The 24,612-nt window shown below is 42.3% G+C and overlaps 1 protein-coding gene across 1 annotated transcript in view; it reads left to right on the top strand.

Moving 5' to 3' along the window:
- The first annotated feature begins 4,847 nt into the window (after positions 1-4,847).
- NCAM1 (neural cell adhesion molecule 1) overlaps positions 4,848-24,612 on the top strand; it is a 70,910-nt gene continuing 51,145 nt past the window's right edge. Inside the window, exons 1-9 of the mRNA XM_026068678.1 lie at positions 4,848-4,863; positions 8,823-8,897; positions 10,486-10,704; positions 11,452-11,595; positions 12,433-12,570; positions 13,084-13,201; positions 14,031-14,200; positions 15,103-15,245; positions 20,477-20,506. Of these exons, the coding sequence (XP_025924463.1) occupies positions 4,848-4,863; positions 8,823-8,897; positions 10,486-10,704; positions 11,452-11,595; positions 12,433-12,570; positions 13,084-13,201; positions 14,031-14,200; positions 15,103-15,245; positions 20,477-20,506 (1,053 nt within the window). The remainder of the gene's footprint in view (positions 4,864-8,822; positions 8,898-10,485; positions 10,705-11,451; positions 11,596-12,432; positions 12,571-13,083; positions 13,202-14,030; positions 14,201-15,102; positions 15,246-20,476; positions 20,507-24,612) is intronic.

Raw genomic sequence — 24,612 nt, 5'->3', positions numbered from 1 at the left:
CAAACACACACTCAGGAGGAGCTCCAGAGACAAGAAGTATCTTAGTCTGAAGTCTCAAAGCTTAGCTGAGTTATACTGTGTTTCTTCAAGGACTGTGAATTAAGGGATATTGTTCCTGTGTTGAGCTGTCATACAAGGGGAAAGATGACTTTTCTAGCTGAGGGATTTGTGGAATAGCTTGGAGTTCTTAACTGCTTGGTGTCTCTAACACAGCTCTGCTCCCAGATTCTTGTCAAGCTCCCACTGATTGCTGTGGAGGAGTCTGCATGCCCTCCTGTCAGAACTATAGTGTACTTAACAATGCAATGCGATTGAATGTTATAAAATTGCCTGATTGCTTAGACTAAAATGGGTAAAGAATGCCAAGTGTCTGCCTAGAAACAAAGTCCGTTAGCCAGATTATTCCCAGTTTGGATGGAACAATCAAATAGGACCAGAGAGAGCATAACAGGACAATGCAGAGATGCCTCCAATGGGGGAGACCAGGAGCAGCCCCTGAGTGCATTGCGACTGTGTAGAAAAGATCCTGCTGGACGTCTGCCTGGCTCCTGTAGAGCAGTGTGGAGACCCCCATGTTGGGTCTGTGACTAGCCTACTGAGCAAAAATAATGGATAGCAATACAGGAGAGAAGTAGGGAAGCCCATCCCTGTGTGTGTGCTTGTGTGTAAAATCTTGTATGTCAAGCTCAAGGGGATGATTGCACCTACAGCGTAAGTGTTTTGTGATTCTGCCATGGCCTGATTGTCCATTCCTGCATTGGTCAGAGTGACTTAGAAGTTGCATGTGTTGAAATTTGAAAGATGTCTGGAGTGTCCAGGGTTTGTATTCTCACAGTATTTGTCACAGGGTGGAGAAAAGTGTCAGGCAAGCAGTGAGCTCTGAAAACCCAGCCCTCAGCATGTATTGAGAGTGAGCTTTGGGTGAACTGAAGCCCATCCCTGGCTTAATGTGAGACTTGAAATGTTAATGAAGCAGAGACATTTCAGATCAGGTAGGAATCAGCTGTGGGTCAGTAAGTGTTTCTGTCTGTACTACTATTATGCTGAAGAATGGGAAGTTAGTAGAGTGAACATGAACAGGGAAGCTGAGATGATTCTTTCCCCTTTTTTCACCACCCTTAAGCTGGATTATGTGTTCAACAGGTGGTATTTTTAAGGTTAATAGAGAGAAAGAAAAAAAAAAAAACTTGGTGAATCTGTCAGTGTTTGTTGCAGAGATTAGTGGTCTACAGATACCACCAAAGAGTAATTTCCAGTTCGTTTTGTTTTTTTCCCAAGCCCATGGACAAATTCTTACATGACAGTGCTGACAGATGGATAAAACAGAGTAGCCAGACCTATGCCCTTCAGCCCAGTATTTTGCCTCAAAGACAGGCAAACAAGTTCTGTAAGAGGAGGATGAAAAATTTTGCAGAAACTGGCCTAGCCAGGTTCCAGGTTGCTGCTGGTGCCTCCTGTCTCTGCTTGAGATTGGCTGTCCTGAACCTGGAGGGCTTGCATCTTTTCCAAAAGCAAGTACAAATGTATGAAAATTTTCCAGCGAAATCTGGTGTGAAATAGAGAAGGGCAGACTACCTCTCACGTGCACGTGCCTCATGCTATGAGTTCCTGGCCAGTTCTTTCAGCTGCAGGCAAACTTAGAAGATTTGCCATGTAGCATGTGCTGAAAATGATGCCAGTTCGTGATGTCAGGTCGAAAGGATTTAGGTGCTTATTTAGTTCAGAAGTTCAAATCTGAACCTTGAGGGCCATTGGCAAAGGAGTGGAAGGCTAAAGGAGTCATAGCTTTTTGAGAAAGTAGAGATGTGATGGGGTGAATGCGTATTTGTCCTAAGGAAGTGTGATGGAAGTAACCCCATAGTAATTTTGCATTGATGCAAATCTGTCATTAGGAATATTTCGTATTCTCGGACCCTCCATTTGGATGGCCCCAGATAGGTTTACTAGAGCAGTGTGCGTAACTAGCTTTCCCACCTTTGTGAAAGGGTGACTACAACCCACTGCAGTTCATATATACACCATTTCACTTGAGTCATTGTGAATTTAGACCTATGGAGCCAATACCCAGCAATTAACACACTTCCCTCCACTTGAAGTGGCATGTTATTTACTTAGCAGGTAAAGCCTGCTGTGCTAGCCTTAGTCTTAGCCCAGCAGGGAGGCATGCTCCCTGCCTCTTACCAAAATCATGGGGTAATTTGAGCTCATTTCTTTTGTTGAAATGCAAAACTAATTATATTTAACCACAAATGAACATGAAGTTGCGTTAGTGGGATTTTTTTTTAAATCAAAGTGGAATTATTCAGCATTATTTGGGGGCTGGGGACCTTTGTAATCAGATGAAAGATACGGGGGAGGGCAGAGCTATAAAAAGTGTTATTGTGTGATTATGAAGAGGCCTTTTAATGCAGTTATTATGTGATGCTAAAAAGGCCTTTATTGCTTGAACTTGAAAGCAGAATACAAATAGGCTCACAGTGTCTATTAAACGAAAAGTGGAAAAAACAGTCTCCCTTTCCCTGAACTGCAAAGCAAAAATAATGATTAACTAGTGATTATAATCCATTGCAGGGCTGGGTTTGTTAGCCTGATCATACAGTAAGCAATAAAGCTTGGCAGGTAGGGAACAATTATTTGTGTAATTTAATGCATAGTTCATCATAACCTGTTCATCCAGGTTATGATGCCAGCAAACTGTTTCAACCTGCCTTTGTCAGTGAACAATTAGGGTTGAATTCTCCCTGGTGTAGAATCAAGAGTGCAGATGAGGTTGACATTAATAATTCAGAGGAACGTTGCTTCTCAGATGATACCTAATTTCCACATGCTGTCTTTGGCTTTCCTGACTGAAGGCTTCTGGGCAAACACAGCTGAGCTCTTGGGTGCCTAATCTCATCCCCAGGGTTTCTCCTTCCCAGCCCTTTATTAACTCAATTTGTAGGAGAAAGCCTCAATATTTTTTGCAAACACACAGAACAAAAGCCAGGGCGGTTTTCAGACTGCAGCAGACCCACAGCCTATCCAGTCCGTTATTTTGACTCCTACAGAGAGCTGGCACTGCAAGAAAACACAGAGATTGAAAGAAGACTGGGCCAGCCCAGCACTGCCACTAGTATGCTGCACTATTTCCCCAGCCACTTAATACTATAGCACCATCCACCAGTGACTTTGTTGTCAAGTTGTCACTATTTAATAGCAGCATTCAGCAAGAGACTGACATTTTTAAAGGCCAAATCAGTGCTTCTGACAGCAGCAGTTTGTTTATAAGAATGACACTGGTTTGGGGCAGTTTTTCTGGGATAAGGTAAATAAAGTGTAAAGGGAGTGGATTCATGTGTGTCAGCACTTTCTCTCTTTGAATAAGTGTTTGAGGAGAGCTTCTTTCAATTCCTCTTCCCCCCCAGCTTGTCCTTTGAAGGAAGTAAAGGGGTATTAGAGGAGATGATAAGGCAGAGCTCCTTAAAATAGGAACATGCAGGTAGTCCCAGCAGCGTGATAGTGACCCAGAAGCATTGGCATGTGAGCAAAGTACTGTTAGGGTGTAAGCTTACAGCACATGATTTGCCACACAGCTACCCATGGGCACCTTCTAAATCAGTCCACTTTCCTAATATACAGTAGAACCCTGAATTCTGCTGGTTTTCTTCAAACAGTGGGAACCATAAATAAAAATGTTTGAACATGTAAAGGGGCACAGATGCAGGTGAAATACTGTCTATTGTTGAGCCCCTAGAAAAGATGTGCTTGAGGTGCGTCCCCATTGTATTATATGCTGCACACACAGATGATGTGCTTTGAATATGATGAGACAGTATGTTACAGTGCATATAGATTTGCTAGTGGATGAAAAAGACAATAATGAAATTACTCTGTTCAGTAAAGGAGGCAGCAATCACATCAATTTTCTGCTTGTGTCAGAGATTTGTGTCATGTAGCCTGTTCAACTCTGCTCATGAAGTCTGATTAGCAAGAAGTGTCCACTGTTTGATGAGAAGATTTCTAAGGTTGATATTTCCTTGTAAAGGGGATTAACTAGGCTTTAAGGTGCCAGTGATGCAGATATATTAATAATGCTATTTGTTTCAGCAGTATCCTTAAAGACAAGTCACAGCATACACAGTGTGCTTCCAAGTTACCTGATTCTTTCAAAAGTTATTTCAACACCTTGTTTCCGGTTTTAGATTAAAGAAATTGAAACATGGTGTGAAGTGAGTTTGTTAGTATTTGCTCTCTGGTTCCTACTTCACTCACTAGAGCTCATTTCCTGTGTCATGGTGCTTGCTAGGTTTGACAAGTGTATTTCCAAGTGTTAATAATAATAGCAGAAGGTTTCCTCTCCACCTCTGTCCTGTCATGGTGGAAGGGCCTGGACTAACATACAGAGGGATTATTGGTGATGTAATTTGTGGCCCTGTGCATAAGCTTTCCAAAATTGCCACTCCTTATGCCAGTAATTAGAAGATTTAATGATAACTTTGCAGCTGATGGAGCTTTTGGGAGGGGGGGGGAGCTGGGGGAAAATTCTTGGCCTCTTAGCAACACTGACTAAAGGAGACATAAACAAGGATGTCTTTCCTTTTGTTCTCTAGAACTCCAAAATGTTTTCCCTTTCTGTGTCCTAACAGCAGTTTCTACATTACAATCTCTTGCAAACCTGTCCCTTACTTAAATGCACAGAAAGACTTGAGCCCTTTGAAAAATACAGGAAAATGTTGAGAACTGGACTGTGTTGCCTCCAGCTCTGAACTCTTGCCTTAGCCTTTTTGGCTGTGTTTACAGTACGCTATTTCCATGAATCTGACAAGCAGGTTCATGGTGCAAGCAATTATACCTACTGCAGCACAAACATGGATCGAAAAGAATGTAAGGCAGGGTAGAGGACAGATGTAAAACTGAATTTTGGGGTGATGAAAAGTTCAATGCTCTTCATAAAGCTCTTTTCCCCTCATTTCTAGCTGTAACAGAAAAAACCTGCAAATGGAATGAAAGACAGTAATAACACCAGCCCCTTGCCACTGCCTTCCCAGCTTGCAGCAGTTCTGGAAAGTGTAGAAGCAGTCCGTTGATACATTGTGTCTTGTAGGGTGGCAGAAGAGAGCTGTGGATTTATATTAGATCTCAGACTAGCTTCGAGGAAAGCAAGTCAGAACCATTTTACCAGCACCCCACTGTTTGCTAGCAGTACTTCACTGAGTAGAAAGCAAGCTGATGACTAGGCTAAAAGCCCTCCCTGAGAGCTGGTCTGGTATTCCAAGGCAGTGCTGTGGGGGAATCCAGTCACAACTTTGGTGTGTTCTCAGTTGATAGAAAGTGCACAGCTCAGAAGAGTGTCTTATAATCCACATAGAACATGCAAATATTAGCCAGATCTGGGATATGGGAACTCGCAAGCTCTGGTTTCAAATGCATCTTCACTGTATTCTTGACTGGATTGTTTTTCTTTACTGTTGTATCGCACTCTTTTCAAATGATTTATTTATCAGTCTACCTTGCTAAAAACTGGCGAGAGTAAAAGTAGAAAGTGAACTGGACCATAGACTATTTTATCCTTTGTGGAGCTCCACTGCTCCAATTAATAGTTATGAATTTGTTCATGGCCCTTTAAAGAAAGAGAAGTGCTGTGTCAGAGTGGTTATTGGCCAAAGAAATGCGCTCACCCACCTTGTCATACCCACAGTCTGTACTGGAGTGTGTACTCTTCTCCCCCCTCCGTGGTGGCAGGCAGTGGTCCTTCCTTCTATGTATATCTGTGTACTTAACATCTGAATGCCAGAGCACAGGAGTCTGTTTCCAAAGTACATTAAGGAATGATGCATTTGGCATAAGTTGTTCATTTCTGAAGCAGTGTCATTTTATTTTATTTTATTTTTTAGAGAAGTGTAGTTGGCAGCCAAAACTAATGTCTCTCTGGTCTGGCAGTAAAGTTAGCTGCTCTGGGAGAAGGGCACGGGCACCACAGCATGAAAACACTGAGGGTGACAGACAAAGCCTTTGCAGAAGAGGTGGTGAGAAGTGCTCTGGCTACACAAGATACAGGAATAGTTCCATTAAGATGATTGTTTTCTGCGAGCTAATGGCTGCAGTTTAGGAGTGAAGCCCATTAGTTCTGGCCTCCTGAAATTCTTACTTGGCCTGGTCTTTTTAGACCACAGAGCTGCTGCAGCATGAGGCTTTAGCTGGAGAGAAGCCAGAATCCAATTACAGTTTATGCATAATGGATCCTAATTTATGCCTATATGAAGGCTGTAAAGGTTGCTGGGGAAAAAAGGGCATAGGGTGTCCTTGGATATCTTCTGTGGAAAGCTGATTGCATATAAAACACAAAAATGGGGAAGTATGATTTCCTTTCTTGCTTGTATAGTCCTAGTGTAATTCAATTGGGAAAATATGCAGTCATGCTGGACTATACAAAACACGGGCCAGAAATCTGGTTACCTTTTTTCCTTGGCTTTTTAACATGCTTTGATTTGAATCTTGATTCTCATCTTAATGTACTAAAACAGGATTGTTTCAGCAAATTCGGCCTTTTTAATTTTTTGCTTTTGGTTTCCAGTGAGGCTAGTGAATTTCATTTCCTTAAAAAGAAAAGAAAAAAATCTAGATTTTTCAGTAATGGGACTCCAAAGCTAAGCTCCTAAATTGTGCTAAGGTGTCGAGATAGGAGACTTAACCTGCTTTTCAGAAAGCAGCTTAGAGAGGTTGTTTGCTCTTGAAAGTCCAACTTTTCATTTAGATACCTAAATATAGATTCAGAAATCTGACTTTAGGCTCCTGTTGTCAACGTTGGCCTTTGTGTCTTTTTGACCTTCTGAGAGAAGGTGAGAAAGCTTTTGCAGCAGAAATTATTGGAGCCTCTAAACTTTAACAGACAATTAACTATTCACTAGATGTTCTTTAGTAAATTGTTTTCGCTTGGGTGATACTGAGGATTCTTGGTTCTGTAAATTTCATTTCTAAACAGGAGCCATCACTCAGATTCTGAAGATAAGATCTAAAAGACAGTTCAACTGATAATTTGAAAACCCCTTAAAAAGGTCCCAAGTTACATATTTATTTATTAAAAACTGTCTTCTGCTGATGCCCCCAGCTTCCAGAGTGTTCATATTGGAAATGGCTGTCATGTCATTCTGGGGTAACTGTATCTCTGCACACTGCTGCAGCTGCTGCCGAGTGACATTCATTGAGTTTGTGACGGTGGCCGTGCTTGAATCTAGTTCCGTTGTAAAGCAGAAGGGTGAACCTCTTTAGGTAGTGCTGCAAAGCAGAAATCTGGTCTGAAGGAGTTCAGTGGTCCATATTTCAGACATAAAGATCTCTTTGTAATACCTTTGCACTCATTCCCTGCAGCAGAGACCTTCCCAGGAAGAGCAGCCAATAATTTGATTCAGGATGTAAAATTCAGAAGGATTTATAGAAAAAGAGGAAGAACAGGAAAAATTGAGCTTGTAGAAGTTGACTATTTAGTTCTCACTGCACTGAATCTGATAAAGATTTAGCTTTTGATTATGTTTGGTTCTTTGTACTTGCAGTTTTGCTTGGGAGCGAGTTATATTAAAGTAGTATAGTTGGAAGGAATTAGATTACACAGAAATAAAACAGGCTGAATGCAGGAGCTAAAAGGTTGTACTTCACTGAAAACAGGAAGGTAAGAGAGTAACCTCAGACAAGACATGTGAGTGAAATACAGATCTCCAAAGGGAGATTTAAAAGGTCTAGGGACCATTTTGATTTCTTGCAGCAACATGATCCTCAAATATTCTCTATGCAAGTATGTTCTAACTTGTATTATTTTTAAATGGTTCTTTTGAGACTGGGCTGGGTTTGTTTGTGGGGAGCATAGAAGGTAAAGCTTCTTTCACTAGCTCCAGACTCCTTCAATTACAGGCAAGCATTTAATAGGTGCTCAATTCAGAAAGGTCTGTGGAACATTCACATCATCTCTCATCCCCAACCACCTTTGGTTTGTTATTAAAAAAAAAAAAGGGGGGGGGAATAAAAAGCCTAACATAAGAGCCACAGAATTGATATCCTATGGGAGGACAAAGATCAAAATATTGCTAATGTTTTGGTCCCTGCAGTAGGATGGAGTTAGGCGAAATGTACCTGGATGGCCTCGGAAACAAGTCTTAGCTGATACTGTGAAGGCCAAAATCACTAACAACCTTGTCCCCATAGTCCTTGTCAATATAACCTGGAGGAAATCTCTTTCCTAATCCAAGAATGCTTTGGCTGCCATAAACATCTTGGATTTGTTGGCTACTTGAACCAGGTTTCTGCCTGACAGGGTGCTGCCAAGGACCCAGAGTATGCCAGCAGCTCCCACTGTAGATTTGTGGTGGTTGGTAAATGGGACTGATATGAATATGATATCATGCAGAGCAAAAAAGAAGTCACCAAAGCAAAAATAGCTTGCATGCAGTACTGCCAGAACATGTCTTTGAGCCTGTTCCAGTTTACATTCAAAGGTGTCCTTACAGGCTGCTTGATATTCTGGTGTGCCTGCCCTCCCCATTTTGTGTTGCAGTGTGGTAGAGATTTCCAAGTAAATCAGCCCTTTCTGTGTCATTCTGTGTAGTTTTCTAATGGTTTGGAAGTGACCCTAAGTAAATGTTAGCAAGTTCCTTTGGGTCCTCAGGGATCTGTGGCAATGAACACTCAGATACTGATCAAGAGCAATGAGTATGAAGCCAAGAACACTTAACCTTACACTCTTCTATGGGATGAGTAGAAGGAGCCACATGGGCTGAAAGGTTGGTGAAGCTTTTTTACTGGAGACGGCTCTTGTTGTCTAACCCTCTTCTGTGTGCTCATTTCTTTTCCAGTCTCTCTACAAGTGGATATTGTTCCAAGTCAGGGTGAGATCAGCGTTGGAGAATCCAAGTTCTTCTTATGTCAAGGTGAGAGATCGTTTCTGGCATCAGGTATCTTCATCCAGGTTTGCTGGGAAGGCCAGTCAATGTTTTAAGTCTGGGATAAAAGCTCTAGTGCTGGGTATAGCTGCAGAATTTCTTGCTTGATCACAAAGTTATGTGAGCCAAGGCATAGAACACAGTTTTTCCAGTTGTTTTTCTCTCCTGTAGTTTCTCTCCAGTTGTTTTTCTCTCTTTCCCTTTCATTTTATCAGACTGAATAGCAAAGGCAACACATACTGTTTATTGGGGACAGTAAATGCAAACTCCCTTGAGAGTTGGCAGTAGAAAGCAGCTCCAGCCAACAGCTTTTTAAATGAAGAACACGTGCTGAAGTGCTATCTCTAAACTTGAGCAGTGTCCTCAACAGTGGCACCTTGCATCTTTCCATAGGTTCTTGATCTTTGGAATTTAGAATTAAGCGTGGGTTTTGCCAAATATTTTCTCTAATCAGTTGTTAACAGCAGTAAGGGGAGCTAAGATGCTGGGTGTCAGGTGTGTCCTGAAAATAGTCACCACTGTGGCTAAGGATTTTAATGCTTCTGAAAACCTGCATTTCCCATGACACAGTTCATTGTTTGCTCCACCCACAGTTTACTGTTTGCTCCACCAACTCTGTCTTCCTGCACAATGCAGTGCAGTGCTGATTCATTCCATGTGCCCCAATGTGGATCCTACAATTTTATGTCATTTTCCAGGTCAGCATCATCATACACTCTTCAGGGTTCTCCTGAAAGCAGCTGGCCTGGTTTCTAATGGGAGGATGGGACACAGACATGATAGCATCCCAGAGCATGACACAGAGCAAACTGGTGCTGTAATAAGTTGGTGGGAGCAAAGTGCTTTCAGAGGACCACTGTTCCTCAGGAGCGTATCAACTGAGACTAATGAGGTTGTCTGATCCAGGAAAGCTCAGATGCAGTGTAATCTGTTAACGTCAGTGCTTTGAAAATGAAAGTGCACTTTGAGTGAGTGCTGTTGTGGTGACACTCTGATTCAGAGAACTGTGGGATCAGTTAAATCCCCTCCAATAAGAGGAATTTGTCCTAAATAACAAAGGCACGTTGGGGAATGCAGAGATGCGAGTTGCAAGAGAGAGCCAGGAATCACTTAGCACCAATTCTTATTTGCAGCATCAGGTTTAAGCTGATCAATGCCAGAGCTGCTGCTACAGCAATTTCACCATCTTGGTATGCAAGGTAGCACAGGTTGCAAGTAGGGTTATTTATTGAAAAAAATGATGGAACTGAAGGAGGAAAAGTTTCTTATTTCTCAAGATGTTCTGTACAGTGGAGGAGCTGGGATGTAGATCCTAGGATGCATAGAAGGCCATTCTGGGCTGAAATAGGGACTGTTCCCCTTCTAGACTGTAAAACCAGCCTAATCATTTTTGCAGGAGAGCAGCTGACCATTACCTTGCTGTGAGAGAGAATTTTCATTGTTTGCTTCTCAGGTGCTGGAAGCCCTTCCCCTGGCCTAGCCTTCTGCATAGCGCTACTGGTTGTATTTGATTCTCTCTGTGCAGATGTACTGGGAACCCAGTTCAATGTGCTTTGTTTTCTTTTCTTGTCCCTAGTGGCAGGAGAAGCCAAATACAAAGACATCTCCTGGTTTTCCCCTAATGGTGAGAAGCTGACGCCCAACCAACAGCGCATCTCGGTGGTGCGGAATGATGACTTTTCTTCCACCCTCACCATCTACAATGCCAACATCGATGATGCTGGCATCTACAAGTGTGTTGTCAGCAGCGTGGAGGAGGGAGACTCTGAGGCCACCGTCAATGTGAAAATTTTCCGTAAGAGAGCAACTCTGAGACTTTCTGGTCTGCCTCACACATGTATGAGGCAAGATTATTGAGGCAACCACTTTATTTTCCTAGAAAACACTATTTCCAAATAGGAGGGAAAAGGGTGACAAGAAAGGGGGGTGTTAAGAAGATGCAGTTTTCTTTTTTGTCTTTGAGGGAAAAGTGGGAACTGGGACCTCTGCCTGTCAGGGGATTACCAGCTTGTCTACTGCTTAAATTCCTCTGAAAGGCAAGAGAGCAAGGGGCAGAAGCAGAACATTCCAATGCATCATGAATGTCTGGGAGGAGTGAACAGAAAATACTTCGTGGGTGGCAAACATCCTATGAGATAAGACCAGTGTTCAGTAAAGAGGATCGCACATTTAGGAGGCTTGTAATTAGCCATTAGCATGTTCTGCAGCAGAACTCTGATAGCTGCTCCTCCCCTTCCTTTCAGGAAGCTGGGCAGCTCCACATTCCCATTTACTCTTCCCAGTGTGCGCAAATCTGTGGGCTCAATAGACTGTTGATTCAGCCTACTGATATGCCTGGGAGGTAGGGCTGGAAAATGGGGGTCCTGTGTCACAGTGCAGTGTATTGAGTCAGGAGCACCTTTCTCATCCCCTCTGGGAACTACAGGTTGGTATATGGAATGTGCTCTCTGGGATTTCATTGCTTTGCTCGGGCTTGAATCGGGGGCACAGCTTGAGGTGTGCTGAAGAAGCTGCAGTGATCATCTTCTTCCATTGCTTTCAGAAAAACTAATGTTCAAGAATGCTCCCACCCCTCAGGAATTCAAGGAAGGGGACGATGCCGTGATTGTGTGTGATGTGGTCAGTTCACTGCCTCCCACCATCATCTGGAAGCACAAAGGCAGGGATGTTATCCTAAAAAAAGATGGTAAGGCACAAGAGGTCTTGTCATTGGCCCATTCAAGGGTCTCATGTCCATCTGCCATCAGAGCTCCAAATTAGGTTGATACAAGGGTTTCAGGAGAGCAAAATGGTGGCAGTCACAAGGGAGGAGGGGACAATATGTACAGAACTGTGATTTGCTGTCATTTGGCAATGGCAAGGCAAAAGTGTTCTCACATTGATGGCAGGAGGGCTTTGACACTGGAATAGGCTAGGGAATGCTAGAAATCTTCTCAGATAAAAGGTGCTGTCAGACAGAAGAGCCTCATGTTGTGACACTCTTCAGTCTTCCTAAGTAAAAGGGTTAAAAGCTCATGGCAAGAACCTTTCCCCTTCTTTCAAGATGCTACAGACTGTCATGTCCAGAGGGACATCTTACTGGCAGAGGGGACTCCAGAGCCTTGAGCACTCAGGCCTCAGCAGTATTTTCCATATCTGCTTGTTGCAGGCACAAGGGAACTGTAGTAAGACTTGAACTCTGCCCCGCCTCGGGCAAGAGGGACAAGTTTCAAATTGTTCACTGGATGTTGTCTGATACTGATTAAATGTAAACATGTTTATGTGTGCCTGTATACATCTATCTCTGTGTGTGTACACACGGTATAAAGTACCAAAGTCGCTTCTGTCTACTGCCCTTGTCCAGTTTCTTTCTTGGCAGTATCATATCTGATAACAGCAGCATCTCCATTAGCATGATGGAAAGGGAAGTTTTGTTATGTTAGGCCTCATCTCCAACCCAGAAAGGGCAAGGAGAGAAGTACCTGTTACGTGCAGTGAGCTTTCCTGAGGATGCTTGAATGAACCTTCCTTTTGTCTCTTCTAGTCCGATTTATAGTCCTGTCCAACAACTACCTGCAGATCCGTGGGATCAAGAAAACAGATGAAGGGACATACCGTTGTGAGGGCCGGATCTTGGCTCGTGGGGAGATCAACTTCAAAGATATTCAAGTCATCGTAAATGGTGAGCAGCTCAGAGTAAGACTAGTTGAGGGGGAAGGGTCTGTACCACCTATGCTCTAGGCTGCTGATGGAAACGTTACCGTAGATTCACACTCGTGAATTACCCTTAGTTTATTAATCTTTCTGTACTGTGTCAAATAAAAATACCCATAAAATTGATTGAGCATTTACAAGATATTTACAGGAAATTATCATGTCAAGAGAAAGCTTAAGTGTCTCATGACTCAGAGTGAGGTATTGACATTGTTGAACTCATAAGCAGTTTTGTCCATAGTACCAATTTTCTGTGGATCTCTTCCCTGCCACCTCCCGGCCCTTCCTTTCCCCACCTATTGCTTTGGAGAGCTCATGCATCAAACCTATTGATGTAAACCTGCAGATGATGGTATCAGAGCTGGAATCTCTAATGACATCTATGTGTACTACTGAGATTACATTGAGCCTTCTAGGGCTCCTTCTTGCTCGCATCTTCTGTCCCCTCTTCTATTCTTAATGTGAATTCCTTCTCTTCTAGTGCCTCCTTCTGTGCGTGCCAGACAGAGCACTATGAATGCCACTGCCAACCTCAGCCAGTCTGTCACCTTAGCATGTGATGCTGATGGCTTTCCTGAGCCAACCATGACGTGGACAAAGTAAGATGCTGTGTGCAGAGTCCTGGTTATATGTGAGCATGGATGTTTTCACCAAGGCCCTGAAAAACCATGCAGAAGGGACAGCAACATTTTAACTGGAATACCATTAATTCATTTCTCTCACAAGAGAAGGAATGTTCTCACAAGAGGGGAATTGCAATGCTTTCAGTGTTAGCTTCCTAGAAAAAACAAGAACAATAACAGTAACAAAAGCAATTCTTCACTGTCCCATTGCATCCTTCACCAAGCTGCAAATAGAGATGAAACTTCACGATGACCAGACCTGTCCCATGGGTCAATTTATTATCATCTGTTGCACAGGTGGGGAAAATGAGGTAGGAGTGGATGCTGTAACTTGCCTTTGTCATGCCAGGAGATTTTCATCCAGAGGCTTTCCCTTTATTTCATGGGCTCAAAATTTGACTCTCAATCAGTGGAACAGACCTCTGGTATCCCGGTTTTCCAGCTCATGTAACCTTTGGTAGAGGACCCTCTGTAATGTGGAAAAAACTGACAGCAAACTTGTAATACTGCCTTACGATGAAAGGACAGAAGCCACCTTTGACAGTGTTTATAGCTCTTGCCTATAGAATATGACATGTGTCAGAAGGCAAAAAGCTTCTGCAGCCCAGAGCCGTAGGGCAGGAAAAATGAGGACTAGACTAAGATGCAAGCCTTGTAGCCCCACAGAAGGGCAAGGGTGGAGGTACTTTCCAAACTTAGGCACTTTAGGGTAGTTAACAGTTCTAGCATTAACATAATAGCTAAAATAAATAGCCTTTGGTTGCTGCTCCTCCCCAAAACAGCCTGTGCGCTTTGTGACCTGCAGGGATGGAGAGCCAATAGAACAGGAGGATGATGAAGAGAAATACAGTTTCAACTATGATGGCTCTGAGCTGATCATCAAGAAGGTGGCCAAGAGTGACGAAGCAGAGTACATCTGCATTGCTGAGAACAAGGCTGGCGAGCAGGATGCCACCATTCACCTCAAAGTTTTTGGTAAACATGATCTTACTGTCCCCCCTTTCCATGCCAGCTGGGTATTGGTAGCTTCCTGGTGTAAGTTGGAAGTAGACTGCTTATCCCATGTAATGTCTGACATGACTTATCCAGTGCTGCCCCTTTCCCAAGTGATGCTCTGCACCATTGTGCCATCATGCATAGCAAAACAGATTCTGAGCATACCTGTGAAACAGATGCCAGCTGTGTTCTTCTTCCTCTCTCATAAAAGAAATTCAGTCCTGTGCAAAGGGGTAGTGTGAGACTCGCATGCCACTTGAAATCTCTTCCAAGCCATTAGGGCTGAAAACAAATCCAATTGAAGTTGCTGTAAAAAGAGCTTTAGCGCTTCAACAGGACTTGCTGTAAATTGGGCAGTGAGGTGAACTCCACCCTGCCACTGTGTGAAGGACCCCACAATTGCTGGAGTGAATCTTCATGTTTCCTATCTTGCATGGATCTCAGAGTGTTGAGGAATATCATTTTCCCCTGCACCCTAGTTGTGCCTCTGTAGCTACTCGATCAGCCTGCTCATGGAGTGGGCTAGTTTGGGGCAGAAAAAGTGTAGACACTGAGTTGGAAGACTCAGCTGATGACCCCAGGAGCTGAGGTCTGATCATTTCAACACTGTTCCATGGGTTCTGTAGCAGATGATGACCCCTTCTAGTCTTCTGCTACAAGTCTCAGCTGTAAACATGGGTGGGGAAGGACTCCTAGTTCTGCAGTGAGGTGCCCTCTTGCTGGGCCTTGGTCACACATCACTCTGCTCCCTTCTGCCTATAGCAGTAAAATTTTGCTGGTGCAAAAGCCTTTTTCTCCAGTGTTGCTTTTTCAGGCATTGCTGTTTGCAGGCAAGTGTCATTCTGAGCAGCAACTGAATGAAATTTTTTTTTTCTTTTAAGCAAAACCCAAAATCACATATGTGGAGAACAAGACAGCCATGGAGCTGGAGGATCAGATCACACTGACCTGTGAGGCATCTGGGGACCCAATCCCTTCCATCACTTGGAGAACTTCCACCCGGAATATCAGCAATGAAGAAAAGGTATAACCACTCCCAAAACCAGGGTCTTGGTGGTTGGATTCAGTGCTGCTCATATCTGCCTGCTTCTGCTGAGCCAGAATGTATGATGGCAGCAGGCAGATACACGTGGAAATCATGGTGATTCCCCCTCTGTAGTGAGAGTATGTACTGTCCTGCACAGACTGTCCAGTAAAGGGCCAGCTCACCAGCTGAAGTAAATCACCATAACGCCTTTGATATCCTTTTGTACAAAGAGCCATCATATTGTCTAACAGCTGAGGATCTGCTTTTTAATTTTTGCGTGTGTCACTGAGTTGAATTAATTTGCAAAGAACCAGACCCTGGACCCTGGGAGGTGACAGTGAGCACCCTGATTCTTGTGTTCTCCATGCTGTCATCATGATGGTGGAATCATCTGGGCGGGTAGTGGGGCAAGTAGAGACAGAGAGGGTGCTACCTCTCAAAGATGTAGTGGACCAAAATGAGCCTGTTAATTCCTTCTCGCCCTTTTGTATTGTACACCAGCACTGCATGTATTTAAAGCACAAAAGCCCGGCTGCCTTTGTGTTCACCTGTATCATTGATCACATATCAATACCATTTTGTTCTTAAAAGGCAAAAATATTTAGCAGTTTTTTCTTTTAAAAAATCATGCTGGTTTTTACTGGCCATGATTCCCCTTTACCCCTTTACAAGATTCAGGGTGCTTTCTATTACTGTAGTTATTGCATAATGGGAGCATAATAGACTGGCTAGTAGGAATAGTTCAGCTAAAGTAAACCTAGACAAGAGACTGATGAGAAATTAGTTACTACTTACCAACAGTCTTCTAATGACAGGATGCTTCAAGGCTCAGATGCTTCAGGCTTGGACTTTCCAGTGGGTCTGACTCAATATGAAGGCAGGAATGGTAGACTATGAAAGAGAAACAGAGGAATCCACTGTCACAGAGCCATCCATATAGCTTCCACTTTGCACTGTAGCCTCTTAAAATGAGCTTTCTGTATTACCTCCATGATTTCAGCTCTTTACCGCGTTGCTACCGTGTAACTTCTTACTCAAAGTGTCAAAATTTTCTGGCCTTGACTCCCCCTGTTCAGGAAAAAATTAAATTCTTTTGGATTCAGGGGTTAATATAAATCCCTTCAAAGCTGAGGGAGAGATTCCCATTGCTTTTGAAAGCTGTTGGCTTGGACTCTTACTGTAGCATGATAGGGGACCCATCTTGACAGGATAAGGTTATTCATGGTCTCATTTCAGCACAGGAGGACAATTTGAGGAGATCAAGTTAGCAGCCCTACAGTTTGAATCACAGAAAAATAGGGGAAAGAGCTTCCACAGGGAGAAGAAAATAAGAATTGAAACAAGACTAATATAAGGTACTGGCATGGCCGAAGTTTTCTCTTGCTAGTAATCTGGACATTTGTGTTGTTTTCCCCTGCAGAGGCTGTGAATAAAAGAGAGATTTGCTTATATGCAGTTTGCTTTGGTTGAGAATGTAGAAACTTGTTATTTAGGTGAAACTTTTGGCCATACAAAGCTGAGATTCCTATGTATCACTATTGCAGAAGAATATAGCGAGAACTGAAAGCTCCAGAAAGTCATCAGCATGATGATTTGAAATAGCTTGGCCTTATCTTTCCTCAAGTATTTGCTGCTGTGCCACTGTGGGAAGGAGAAAACTGCTTTCTCTTCATTATACCAGATGTAGTGTTGATTGAGAGAGTATACCATATCTCTTATCACCTTCACTGTCTTTCATCCCTATTTGAGATGTTTTTTCTGTCCCGCTTGCAGAATACCAACTCTGATTCAGTAAATATAGTTTTGATCTGTTCTATATTGGTATATAAAAGTTTTACAGTTTCAGTACAGACATGACTGTTTCTTGTCAGATTTTTTGGATGAGACAATCACTAACTACTCATACTTTCATGAAGCAGTAGCTGAGACAGTTTTAAGTTTCTTGCAGAGCAGAGTAGTTCAGTGTGTGAGGAATGGGGGGAGGGATAACAGGTGGTGCTTTTCTGCAGGCCTTTTAGCATCATACTATCTTGCAGCAGGAATACTTGTGGCTTGGCGTCTCATTAAGTATGGCTCTCCAGCCTCCCAYGCTAGTTGTCAGAAGCAGCATCACATGTTATCATCTTCTCAAAAGCAAGTCAAAGGGAATGCAAACCTTTACCCACTAGAGTGAAGGAATCAGACAACAGAAGTGATCTGCCCTGGTATTCTCCCTCCTTTGTGCGAACTACTGCTTAACCTGTACTGTGTTGCTGAGCCTTTTCCACCAAGGCTGTCCCAGAAGGTACCTTGTAACTAAAGTAGGGAAACTGCAGGAATCTGACTTTTGAATGGAGCATAGTTTGTAAGAGGCCCCTTTGGTAGGTGGCAGTTTATGTGATTAGCAGATGTCTTTGCTTACCCCTCTAGCAGGTGAATTATGTGGGCACCTTGTGCTACCCCGAGAACAGTCCTGTACCTCCTTCCGCTTGTTTTCAAGGTTGCTGTTGTTGACCAATAGCTTCAACTCCGTATTGTTGGTAGCTAAAACAAAGAGATAAGTTGTTCAAAATTTAGAAATCTTTAGATGAAAACAACATGAATCAGTTCCAGCCAGGTCAGGAGTCCCCCTTTGCTAGGACATCAGCACTGGGTTGCCAGTATTGCAGCAGCATGCTAGGGCACAACAACCAGAATACAAAAGGGACTCATTCCATTGCACAGTTCAGACTGGTTCAAATGTAGCAGTAAAGTAATTTAGAACACACAAAACTAAGCAAAATGAAGAGAATAAAAGAGCTAAGTCCTCTGCTGGTATAAATGAGCATTGTTGCATTGCCTTCAGCAAAATGTTTGTAGATGTACTGCAGCAAATTTAACATTTCAAATTCTAAGTTCATTTAAATTTAGTTTCCTGATTCTTTTAAGTGGGCACTATGCCTTTAACACATTTCCCTGTCTTAAATTTGCTTTGTACTTTGCATGTCATGAAATACACATACGAATAACTTAGAATTTAATAATCCAGGGAGTAGGCTACATTGGCAGCTCCCAGGAACTCCCTTGTAATTGAAGGTACTCTCATTTAACTCCTTGCTTTCAAAGGGAAAGGTAGATGGTGGCATGCATGAGGCCTTTTCCCTGCCTGATGCTGAATTGAACTTGCATTTTTTTTGGCGAGGAGGGCTAGTATGAAACTCTCTGGGATGGAGCTGTAATTCTGCCTTATTTCTCACAACCACCAGCCCCTTTACAAAGAAGCAGCAAACTCTAGCGAATGGGAATAGGCTTTTTCCTCCTTTATTTTCCTGTAGGTTGGCAGGTACTAAACACCAGTCAAAGGATAAAAGAATAGGACATCTGTTTTTAACCCACTATGCTGATGCTATAGGAATACAGTGGATAGAGTTGGGGGGGGGGGCTTGCATGGGTATAAACAATGCAGTTTCCTGGCATGCCTTTGCCCCTTCGCATGCTGCCTATCATTTCCAGGAAATGCTTAACTGAAAGGAAATGAGGACAGGATCTGGGGAATCACATAGCAAATAGCAGATGGCCATGTAGTCTATGGTCAGGTTAACTGTCCTCCTTCTAACTTTGTGAAGTACCTTCTGGGCTGGATCTAGTGAAGCTGCAGCTTGAATTGCCAGAGGTAGAGCCTAAAGTGGGATGTATGTTTTAGCCATGCAGTGTGGGATACAGGTACGTCCCATGTAAGTGGCTTCTCATTGTGTGCTTCACCCAGTCACCTTTCAGTGGCATCTTGGGATGGGTGCCAGGCAGGAGTGCCAGAAGGGCAGGTAAGCTGTGTTGTCAGGCTGAGCTCAGGCTTCAGAGCAAATACTGGGCCTGGCTAGCTCAGATGTAATGTAGATGAAATGAATGACTGTGGTACCTGAAAAAGGGATCGTACTAAACTACTTTGGTCTGTTTAGCTGCCAAGGAACTTGGGCTCAACAGGATAAAGGTATATAGAAATGAACAGATGACATAAGTGCTGGGCAGAGTCCCAGTCTGTACAGATGTTGGTGAGCTTCTCCTTCAGGTGGCTCCACCTCAGACCTCTAGTTCCGAGTAATCAACCTGCTTTTACCGAAGACATCCTAAAATGAGGCCGTCTGTACTGTATGTTAATAGTTAAGTCTCACTGTTTTCACTGGTTGCATTTATTTCACTGGAAGCAATTTATTTCACTGCGGAAACAGTACTGTGTTTCCTATCCTCATTTCCTAAACTTTCATCTCCATTTCTGTAATGTCACTCTTGTGTATGCTGCTACATCCAGCTGTCAGTAATGCTTGTGCYTTTGGGTCTCACATTCAATGCCATAAGGGCTGTGATATTAGCAGGTGATTTTTGACTCCTGGATTGAAATGAATCAAGTTACCTGAATTGAAATAGACACCAGAAGAAAAGCATTTTAAAGATGATTCGTAGGAAAAGGAACCCAGCAACTTTGGTTTTTTTTTCTGAAATGGGGCAAATACGGTCCACACTGTTGCTGGCTCTCTCTGAATGGGAAATGTATGTTTATTGATAAGGTTCATGCATGTTTGACTGATGCCTGTTGTTTGGTTGTTCCAAGCCCAGTAAGGACTGGGCACAAACATTCCTAAGCATAATGAGCTGGACATTTTGCTGTGGAGTTACTAGGTTCCAACATGTTATCTCCTGTCCAGGAAGTCATAATGTTTCATTGCTCTGCAGTTGGAAGATTCCAGCCTCTGACACAGCATGCATGTAAAAACCTGTACAAATGCATGATTATCTTATGAGCATTAATGATGGCCAGTGTGTCCGGGTGGCTAACAAATCACTGTTAGGAAACCAGTCCTATAAATGTCTTTGTAATTACGTGACCTAGGTCACCAGAATCACTTTCCCGGTATTTTGGGGACATGTGTTCAGAAATAGAGAGATGCGGCAAAGGAAATACATAGTCACTTGATATGTAAGAAGAGAAGCACAGCGTCTTTAGATATAATTAGCCTTTGCTTGATCATTTTAAGTTTGATTTATAGGATATTAAATTCTGAATACAAATATAAATTGATATTTTATTGGGAAATGGAAATAAAATTGTGATCACTCCCCCCACACACACACGTAGGATATACAACTCGGAGCCTGCATGCGCACAGAACGCAGTGTGATGCATACAGTATGATGCCTAAAAGCAACCTTTGATAAACTTTTACTGCTTTTTTTTTTTTTTTCCTGTTGTTGTGTTCTATATCTGTTCTCTCCAGGCTTCGTGGACCCGGCCCGAGAAACAAGAGGTATAAGATTATCAGACCTTTAGCCAACCTTCTTAGTTTTTTGGGTTTGTTCTATAAGCATTACAGATTAACATATCTCTAGTCCAGTAACCATGCCAACTAAATCAGCCTTATTAATATGAATAAATTAAAAATCAGTACATAAAAAAATCAGCTAATAGAGTTAGAAGTTGCTTAGCACGTAGTGATGCATTTTTGAATGAGCAAACTAGCTGTGTTGGGAGTGAGTAAGCATCAGTAGTTAGTAATCCTGCTTGTCACTTAAAAGAGGAAGGAAAAAAAAGGGGTGGGGGGAGAAAACAGCAGGTGTGAAACCTGACAAATACCATTTTCTTCCACACTACCAGTGTGGGTCGTGTGTCTCATGTCAAGTTTCAAGACTTGCCCACAGCATGTGTTCTGGGATGGTAATTTTTTCTAAGCATAGCTTCTTCCACTCCAACCAACTCATCTGTTTGCTCATGGCACTTCCTTAGGTTTGATTTTCTCCTAAAGAACAACTGCATCACATTTCTGTTTCAAAAGCAATGCAGTTAAATCTTTCCCAAGTTATATTTCTCCAGAAAATACTCTCAACTGTTAAGTTGTTGTTATTGGTCTTTGATTTGCAAGGGTCAATGATGGGATGCACGGATAATACAATAACTCATTTTGGTGCAAATGTGATTTGTTATTGTTTTATTTCACATTCAGTGCTGTATTTAAATAATAATAATAATCTACCTTTACATGCACCTGGTTTATAGAATTCTTGCTTCCAAATGGACCAGAAATTTTGTTCCCAAGCAAATAATAGGAGTCAGGTGTAGAACAGCATTAGCCATCAGAACTGGATGACTCCAATTTGTGTTTGTAGGATCAGCATTATGGGTATCCTGTTGTTTGTTTGTTTTTGTTTTTTTGTTTTGTTTTGTTTTTTAAAAAAAAAGCTGACTTAAAACAGAGAGGGTAATGTGGCCCAGACATAGCAAACCTCTGTTTTAAGCACCATCAGCCTGCCTTTCATATAGCTGAGCTATATGAAGCTCATATGTGGAGCTGATAAGATATTTCCCATTCCTATTTTGAAATAATCTGTTGAAATTTACTAATTGTGGTAAGTGGAGACATCAGATATTCAGACCTGTTTGTGTTTGTGTTGAAAGATTTGGAATTTGAGTAGTTGTATCTCTTCAGGCCTCATGTTAATCCCTATTACATTTGTCTATCCCCCCAACCCCCAAACACACAGTGTGTTCACTGTGCCCTCTGTCTCAAGCCTCTTATTAATGTGAGCACTAATAGTATTAAGCTTACTGTCTCTAAATTTCTTACCTTCTCTGCCTTTTATAGTATGAGTGGGGTTCTGTGAGAATTTTTTTGAAACTTACTGTTGCAGCTTCTGTAGACATGTCTTTAAAACAGCTAGCATGGGGACTGTTAGCAGCACATTCCAGCGGCAGGGAGTTCAGTTCCCAGGAAGCTGAGTGAATACTTGACATTAAATCTGTTTCATTCTTACTAATGCATCAGCTAGTTTAAAGTAAGGAAGTCTATATGAGCTTCAGTCAGGGCAGCAGATAATGGATGTTAAATCTTGCTTTCCTTGCTTTGGAGGTGAAATTGCAGTTGGCTGCTTCTTCCTCTAAACCACAGTCAGCTCTACTTATTCTGCACAGCCCATGATGTCCTAGTTCACCATTCTAGCCCTGCATGTACTGGAGAATGGGTAAAAGTCATACCTTATCAGCAGATACTAACAAAACAAACCATTATCACCATCAGATGCTAAAAACTCAGTTACAATGAAAGTTGCACCTCAGTTCCAATAGGAATTAGTGATGCATTTCTGATAACTGGGAATTAGCACAGCCTCCCAAAGATAAGGACTGCAGGCAAGCCCTGGTTAGTGAAGTGAAAGCACAGGGTTAGGAGAGATCACTCATCTCTGTCCATTGGAATTTGCAGCTGTGGTCAGTACTTCCAGGTGCTGTTCTGTTAATAACACTAGCTGTGTGGAAAGTGGGTAAAGAGTGTATATAACTGTATAAAACTAAGTTGTGGTTACTTTTTGGGGAAAGAACTGAAAAATACTAAGTAAATGCAGTAAATGCATTTCCCATGTGTCTCTCCTCTTCCTCTTTGGCACTGAAGCATTGAAATTCTAGGCCAACTGTTTACATAATGACTATGTATGACATGGCATTGTCAAAATTTGGAGAAAAATGCCTGTGTGGATCTCAGGATAACGTGTAGTGATCAGAGATATGAAGCATCATCATACCCTTTTCTATAGAAAGGCAGTTGATATAGCATGAGTTATTGCCTTCATCTCTTAAGTTTTCTCACCATTGCTATGAAGCATTCACAGTTATTCAAAACCATATAAACCAAGGAAGCTATGTAAAGGGATTACAGGCTTTTGCATATCTGGCTTACATGTTTCTGCCTAACCTCTGTCTTTAATAGCCAGTAATTGTTAGCATCTGATGGATGGTCTGAAATGTGCAAGAAGAAAACAGGTAGCATGCTTTCTTTGGTGGCTATTTCTCTCTTCTTTGAAGTATTTTCCCTAATATTTCTTTTTCTTTCCATGTGCCCTTTGCATTGGGAAGTGTAGCTTCATCTTCAATATTGGTTGCATTACTTAAAAAGTTACTATTTTATCGTGGCTGCCTAGCACTAGTATGTTTATTGTATTGGATTTTGGGGAAAAGTGGGGAAAGACAGGTGGCACTGAATGTAAAACTACCTTTGCTGTAGTAACCATGCACTGATATTTTGCCATATTTATACTATTGCCTACTGAAAGGGTCATAGAAACAAATACTTAGAATATTCCTCTGTCTCATGAGCTAAAAGAGGAGCTGTGAACCTTTACAGATCTGGAGTCTTGACATTTACAGATCCTACTGCAGTGGTTTCACAAACAAGCTGGGTTTTGGAAGCAAATCACAGGTCAGGCAAAATGATCACAGCATAGTCAGCCACTGAAGAAATGCTAAAGCACAATTTGGTTGTGTAAAATGCCACAATGGACTAATGCAAAGTACCAGCCACAGGAGAGGGTGAAGTCATTAGCTTGTGGCATTGGTCTGGGATTGCAGTAGACCTGAATGCAGTGGAGGAAAGAGAAGAAAAATGCATAGTTGTTTTTGTGTCAAAGGATGTTTTTTGTCTGTGTATGAAATTTGACTAGCTCAAATGAAATAATATGAAGAACTAAGAGCTGGAAGAAACAATTTCTGACTTGTCTTCTAGTACACCTCATAAAGAGCAGGTAATCACATTTACTTGCAGAAACTGTGTCACCTCAGAGCTTGAGACCATTAATTCAGAAAAGAAAGAGTCCTCAGGCCCAGAGGATTTGAGCACTTGAGATACCAGAGATGTACTCTGCACTATGCTCAGTGCACTTGGATGTTTAATTTCCTCAGGGTTTTTACTCATAATCTCAGTATTTGTCTTGTATCTTCCAAGAAAAAGGACACTCTAGGAGCATTAATTGCCTTTAGTGTGGCAGCCTGCAGTAGCAGGCACAGCCACAAGGGTAACGAGCCCTGTTTGTTCACTTGTGCTTGTGTCACTTTGGAAACGAGATGAGAAAGCTGGTGCTTTAAAGTCTCTAAGCTGAAGTCCATGCTGCAAGAGCTTGCACAAGCACCAGGATGGAGGGAGGAGTCCATGGCACTTTGTAATTCTTGGACTGAGAAAGCACTTGAGTTTGGTAACAGGACGGGGGGGTAGGAATCCAATTTCAGAAGAGAAAAAGACAGTGATGTGGGATGGGATCTCTTGGTGGCTGCGATCCCTTTGGACATTTGTTAACCTGGATTTTATATTCCTTGCATCTGTCATCGACATCCCTGCACTTGCCTGCATATAAGAGCAATTTCTCAACTGGCAGATAACCAATGCGGTTTGCTCTAGAATTTTCTCAAAGAGTCAAGAGAGCTTGAAGAAGGGTCACTTAGTTTTCTTCCATTGTTCGTTGTGCCTTGCTCAGCTCAGTGTCACAGTTGGGAAAAAGTTCTGAACTTTCATTTTGCCTGATTACCTATTCAACTCTGAGGTCTGGATCTTCTCTTATTAATGCCAGTGTGAATCAAAGATGTTGAAATAAAACA

Source organism: Apteryx rowi, unplaced genomic scaffold (assembly GCF_003343035.1).
Source record: "Apteryx rowi isolate R43461 unplaced genomic scaffold, aptRow1 scaffold_278, whole genome shotgun sequence".
NCBI lineage: Eukaryota > Metazoa > Chordata > Aves > Apterygiformes > Apterygidae > Apteryx > Apteryx rowi.
The sequence above is the reverse complement of the archived record's forward strand: the minus strand, read 5'-3'. Positions and strand labels throughout refer to the sequence as shown.